Source organism: Arachis ipaensis, chromosome B09 (genome assembly GCF_000816755.2).
Source record: "Arachis ipaensis cultivar K30076 chromosome B09, Araip1.1, whole genome shotgun sequence".
NCBI lineage: Eukaryota > Viridiplantae > Streptophyta > Magnoliopsida > Fabales > Fabaceae > Arachis > Arachis ipaensis.
Window position 1 is genome coordinate 12,625,067 of NC_029793.2, and position 7,196 is coordinate 12,632,262.

At 32.1% G+C, this 7,196-nt stretch overlaps 1 protein-coding gene across 1 annotated transcript; it reads right to left on the reverse strand.

Annotated features, from left to right (window-relative positions):
* Positions 1,044-4,170, reverse strand: LOC110266755. Its single transcript, XM_021111756.1, has 3 exons — positions 4,014-4,170; positions 1,863-1,930; positions 1,044-1,553 (listed from the first exon to the last, which is right to left on the reverse strand). The coding sequence occupies exons 1-3, from the start codon at positions 4,168-4,170 to the stop codon at positions 1,278-1,280; spliced, it is 501 nt and encodes a 166-aa protein (XP_020967415.1). The 3' UTR covers positions 1,044-1,277.

Sequence of the window (7,196 nt, forward strand, 5' to 3'; positions counted from 1 at the left end):
TAACAAAAATAATTTTTTTTAAAATTACATCTCAATATAATATAATAATTTATAAATAGTCAATTATTTAATTTTTAAAAATTTGGGGTCTTATATTTGTAACCCATGTAAAACAAAGTGAAGTAAACTGGGATAGGCAAAGGTGGTGATGGTTGTTGGTGAGATGATGGTGAACGGTTAGGAATTGGAGATGAGTAGGATTAGAGTTAGAGGTTGAATTAAATTAAAATAAAAAAAAGTATTTGAAATACTAGCGGTTCAACAGGCACGACCTGTTCAACCGCTTTTCTATTGTTTTTAAGAAATTAATTCTATTTTTTGTTAATATATCATTCACTTTTTAAATTTTTTAGATAAGTGTTTTTTATTTTAATATTAACGTGACTTTATTTATATCATATTTTATTAAAATTAAAATTACTATAAAAATATTTTAGTAGGAAGTTATTGGATTTTTCAAAACAAATTTTCTGACTATTTTGTCCTTATAATTTACTTTATGAAATGGTTTCTTATAAGGTTAATATAGTCCAAAAAAATTGGACACTAAAGTCATAGTCAACCTTTTGTATTGGTTTTATATATTGTTATAGATAATATTAATTTCATGACTAACCTCATCGAACCGTAATCGGTCGATCGATACCCTCTAGTACAGGACCCTGTCCTGATGTTGATCTCTACTCTGCTGCTGCAATTCAACCAACCTGACAGTAACAGAGATATATACAATTCATTAACTAACAAACCATGCGAATTAACAACAATGTTTAACGCGAAATGAAAAAGTAATATTTGGTTACCTCGCAGCTAACAGATACTGGTAGACTCCTCTATTTGGTGGACACCACTGAGAAAATCTCTGGTAAATCCAATTCATCAACAGCGGAGTACAATCGGCGATGTCCGTGACGTCCCGCTGTGCCACCAAACAGAGTGACTGGTAAGTCCAGGCCAGCACAGCAGAACCCCAAGATAACATCCTACACTCCCCGAAGTCCCGGAGAAGCAGTAGCCACCGTACGTGAACTAGGTTGTTGGACTTGTCTGTCAATAGATACCCTCCAATCAGTAACATAATATAGCATCGGGCATACTGTCGGAGGGTCTCAGGATCGTCGGTCGGGGGCATTTGGCAGACACGATCACGCAACCAAACCAGCTTTAGCGTGAACGACTCCTTCCTCTGCGCAGCCTGCTGTGCCGCTACCGGAGGCCTGACACCAAGCAGTTGCTCAACCATGGCCCACGTCTCCGTGCCGTACCACCTACCAAAGTCACGAAGGCACCCCCCCAACGGGGTTCCCGTGTGCACGTAGGTCTAGGTGGTACACCACGTCTTGCAGGGTGATAGTGACCTCACCCCACGGAAGATGAAACGTGTGCATCTCCGAACGCCATCGCTCAACGAGTGCCGAAATCAGGGAATTGTCAAATGTGAAGTCCTTGAGGGGCACCGTGTCACCGAATCCGGCCTCAGCCAGATACGGGACGATGGCGTCCGGTGGAGGAAGGGTATGGCTAACTCGCTGGGGCAGTAGAAGGCGAGGCCTCTGCAGAATGAAAAAAAAAAAGATTTTTAACTTATAAAGAGATAATAATAAATTTTTGTACTCTACTTAAGAACAAAGTACTACTACTACTTAGGAACATACTACCATGTGTCTACTCTGCAGATGTCTCTAAATTACTTATTTCGGTAAGCAAATCCTAATTAAGTCATACCAATCTTACACAAGCAAATATTGTTTCAAATTCATCATACAGTCCAATCCCTAAAGCATTTTAATCAATGCTTGTCACTACCAGACTACCCTAACAATTTTCACATACTTAGATTAACCGAACATAACGTAACTAACCTCGAAGTCGGCCGCCCTGGCGTAATGCGACATCTCGTTTAGTCTGTTGATGTTCCCATCGTTCCCGCCTGACGTGCCATCACCGTATCGGACTCAAATATGCATGGTAGGAAAGGGTAAAAAGAGGGGAGAAAGAGTTTGACTAAGTCAAAATAGGGTCCAAGAACAGGGTGTAAACGACTTATACTTATAGGCGTCGTTCGGTCTTATCTTGTTTACAATATAAACGAGATAGCAACGTTGCAGTTGACGTATCATATCTCGTTTACACTGTAAACGAGATATGACTGGAGAACGTAAATCGATAAATATTTTTAAAAATATTTATTTCAGTAATTAATATATAAATATAATATATAATATAGCTATATTTTAATTTTAATTTTAATTTAATTTAAATACAATTAGAGAATGTTATGTTGTATATTTTGATTGTCAAATTCGTAATTAATCATTGATAATGATATATAAGAGAGATAGAGTAAATGAAAAAATGAAAGAAATAGAGAAAGGAAGAGAGAAGAGAGGAGAGTTCTTTAATTTTGGAGGGAAAAATTTGATTTCAATTGCAATGAGAGAATGACATGTGGCACATTTTGGCCTTAAAATTAGAAATATATAATAGATAATAAATGTCATCATGTGAGTATTTTCTATTTATTTATCTTAAAAAGTATGAAAAGTTATTTTTACTACATCCTTGTTGATATGTGATACACGTCACTCAGCTCAAAGACTTTAAAAAAGAATTCGAACTAATGGATATATTTTGTTCTAAATATGAACATGCTCAACAAGTTGAAATGTTTGAAAATAACTAAATAAGGTTTTCTCGTATAAAGAAATTAAAGTAGCAAGATTAGAAAGTTAAAACGTTTAATAAAATCTTACTTTATTTACGTAAAAATCATATAATGAAAATAATAAGATTAGAAATTAGCCACCCTAAAATTATTACCAGATACACTCTTTTCGTTTTGTCAAAGTGATTAAGTATTAATTAATTGGAATATTAGTATGAGAAGTAGTTTTTTTATTTTGACTTAAATAAAGTAGGAATTATAAATTGAAGAAGTATTTCTATCAGTAATATTTTTATTTTTATTTTTTAAAAAAATTAGTAGGTATTTAAAGCATAATTTGAATCATGCTTTGGCTCAACTTGATTAAGTTGGGTTAACAATAGAATATGTGATATAAATCTTTTCAATTTTGTTCTTAAACCATCATAATTGGATAATAACAAGCTAGGTCTCGACAATTTAAATCTTCATGCCATCTCTAATTTTTTATTTATGTAGAAGCAAAAATTTACCTATATTTATTTAACAAAAAAAGATAAAAACGATAATATTTTTTTCTAATGAATCTATCTATTTGTCAAGTAATATGAAATAAATATAATTATTTTATATTTTATATGTTATAAATAAAAATAATGGTAATTCACGCAAAGAAATAAGATGCAAACCAATATTATATGGATATGTCTTAAAACCAAATATTTTATATGTACGTCTGAATTTAGAGTCTATTTTATATAAATTGAAACTATTAAACTCAATTTAGGGTCATTTCATGTAATTAAATCAAATAAAATAAAGTCGATTTATCTTAGTACGCAGTATATCGAATGTAATAGATTCGATTTACTATAATATGTAGTAAATTGAATGAAGTAGTTTCAATTCACCAGGCGGGAAGATGCAAACCATAATATTTGAAATTGTCCAAGATAAATCGAATGAACAAGCTTTGATTTAGTGGTTGTGATGCCCTAGTAAATTAATTTAATGGATTTGTTTTTATAATTCCTAGCTTTGTCATTGATATTGATTAAAAAAAAAATTTAAGGATCAATTATAATATAAGTTAGGGATAATTATTGTTTTGATCCCTAAAGTTTAGGGTCAAAATCAAAATCGTTCCTGATCTTATTTTTTATTTAAAATCATCACCAATATTTTATTTAGTATTAAAATTGTCCTTTCGGACAATTATACCCTCCTATAATCATCTCCATCACAACCCCTTATTCTTATTCCCAGTGTCAGAAGAGAGAGAGAAATTGAGACTCAGAGAGACATAGAGAAGCAGAGACACGGAGAGAAGGAAGCCTCGCTACGCCTAGCCGTTGCCGTCGCGACTCACCCTCACCATCGCCATCGCTGCACCACGACTCCCCATCGCCAGCACCGAGACTCCCCCACGTACCGTCACCCATCGCATTCGCAGCGTCGCACCTGACCCTCGCCCTCCTCGTGTTTGTCGTCGTCGGAGAGGTGATGGTGGTGGTGGTGGTAGTCATGTTCCTCGCGTTTTCAAATTTCTAATTTTTTTGTTCATTACAATCCCTACTTTCTTAATTTTTGTTCTTAATTTGTGCTCTTGTTCTTCATATATATAATCACGCACAATTATAAATGAAGAAACAAGAGTTTGATTTGTAGCGTGAGATATTAAGACAGTGAAAGGTGTGAGGTTGGTTATTTTTGAATCTCCATGAAAGACAAAGCAGCAAGAACAATTAAACATAGAAGTTATTTTGCTTCTTCCATTTTTTAAGGTTGTTGTGTTTCATGTGTTTGAATAGCAGGGGTTGGAAGAAAACCAGGGGAGCTATTTTTAAAGGTTGCTGTGTTTCATATATATTAATTATATGTTCCTGATAATTGTATTTATAAATTTTTTATTCTTGTAATTAGAGATGAATTTGGAGATTTTTTATTCTAGTTAGTTGGATCTAAGTTATAAATTTTGTTAATTGAAGAAGAAGATAAAAGTTTTGTTATTTGACGAAGAAGAAGACGACGAAGAAGAAGAGTGAAACGTGGGAAAGGGAGAGTATTTTTGTCATTTAAAAAAATATTTTATTTAAAAAAGATTATTATAATACGAAATAAAATGTTAAAGATGATTTTAAATTTAAAATAAGGTCAGAGACGATTTTGATTTTAAACCTAAACTTTAGAGACCAAAACAATATTTATCCGATCCCTATAAATTAACTAAGCCATTCTTCTCTTATTTTTCATTTTGAAATTTGAAAAAATTAGAATAATGATATTTTTTTTGTAAGAAACTTGTTTTTCAACTAATTGGTTTTCCTAGAAAAACAAAAATTAGGAAAAAGAATATAAAAAATTAAATTGGCTTTGAAGAACTTCGAAAATTGCATTGGCGATGTGCTCTGGGCACCCTTGTTTCTTTATAAAAAATTTGTAACTTGGAGAGAAAAAAAGCATTGTGGTGAAGACAACGCAAAAGAGAAATAACTGAAGGAAGAGAGGTGAGGATAATGACTCAGAAAAAGCAAGATTGAGATGAAGAAGAGGAATAAGAAAGATTGTCGTTGAACTTGAAGTAATGATTTTTTATGGTTGGGAAGGTGAGACCATTGTAGCCCCTATTGAGAGGGCCAAGCTGCATGCTTTTTGCATATACAAGACAGCGATGATGTGGATATTATTTTGAGTGGGTGTCACAAATTAAAGGGCATGTTTGATTGTAGTGTTCTATCTTTTTCTGGCATTCTTTCCGATATCCATTGGTATTTGTAACCCATGTAGAACAAAGTGAAGTAAACTGGGATGGGCAAAGGTGGTGATGGTTGTTGGTGAGATGATGGTGAAAGGTTAGGAATTGGAGATGAGTAGGATTAGAGTTAGAAGTTAGATTAAATTAAAATAAAAAGTATTTGAAAAGTTTAAATAATTATATAACTAGGAGGCTATGAAGAAAAGATAAGCAAAACAATAACCATCACCACACTCGAAGCGTCAAAGATAGAAAATGTCGTATACGGAAACAATATATATATAAGATTTGGAATATATATATAATAAATACTAATTTCGACCTGCGAAAAAAAAGGCCGGTTAGATTATTACAAAACTAGAAAAGTATACAAAGTAAGATCTTGCTTCTCTAAAATAAAATCTCTAGGAGGAATATACAATAATATTTTCAAAAGTAGAGAATAAATACTAAGCTAAGCCACAAAATACAACTCAAAACACAAGTCTTCTTCGCTTCGTTAAAAGAGTTCTACACACTCAACGAGATGCATCACGCCCTATATCTGAAAAACAGAAATTTTCATAACGGGTGAGAACTCGAAGGTTCCTAGTAGGATAATAGTTCCAAATATAGATTATATAAAGAGAGATGTGTAGGATTACAAGTGTTTATAACACGCAGCGGAAGTAATAAAGTAATCCTATTGATCTATTTTGTGCTTAAAATTTTATTGAAATAAGATGGGTTAGATGCCAATACCTGAGTACCCTAGTGAAACTTTCTCCTTCAATAGTACGAAGGTACTATGTGTATCCACACCGAGACTGATCCTTGTTGTCAACTCCTTGACCAATGGATTTAATTGAGAAATTTCTTACAACTCCTTGCACCAGCAATTCTTCACTAAGAATTGGAATATTTGTGTATGTGGAGGTAAAAGAGAAAACTTGTGTTTTCTTTCTTTTATCATATACACATATATAGTATGAGATTGGTGACTGATTTGTGAATCAAATTACAACTTAATTTGAAACAAAATCAGTTAGGATCTTATCCATAATTAAAACTCATCATAGAATAAATAATTATTTAATTATTAAATAATTATTTAATATTCTCAATTATCATATTATTATATTCATGGTGCTAGCAAAGAATATAATAATATTACATTTGAATTAATATAATTATTTATTTGATCTAATCAAAATAATAATTAAATGATTATTTACCAAGGATTAGAACACTCGTAGTGTGTGACCCATAGGTTCAATACTAAGCGGGTAATAAATTAGTCATACTAAATTTACTATGTCAAAAATACAAGAATACGGTATGATTGTCAAACTCTAACTTGTTACCATTATTATAATGAATTATGAATGACTTAAGAAATTTATTTCTTAATTCATTCAAACCCCTTGGCCAAGGCATTATTTGTTTCATTCATTATAATCGTAGAGCTCAAACTCATTACCGTAGTTGATGGATTCCATTTTGACTAATCATTAATTCTACAAGTATTTAAATCATGCCCAATGTCCATTCAACTAACACCGCAGGGTATTAGGTGTCCGGAATCAAAGTATAAAAAATACATTGTTAATTACTATGATAGTCGCAGGTCAAAGGAAAATTCTAATATTATGTTCATCATAAGAATATCCTATTGACAAATATACGGTAATTATAACCATTAGGAATTCTTAGAGTGAGTCAGTTCAATGGTTATATCTCTATATATACCATTTATATATATAATTTAATAAATGAGATCTATTAATCTTCATCCAATGAAGACTATTATATATATAT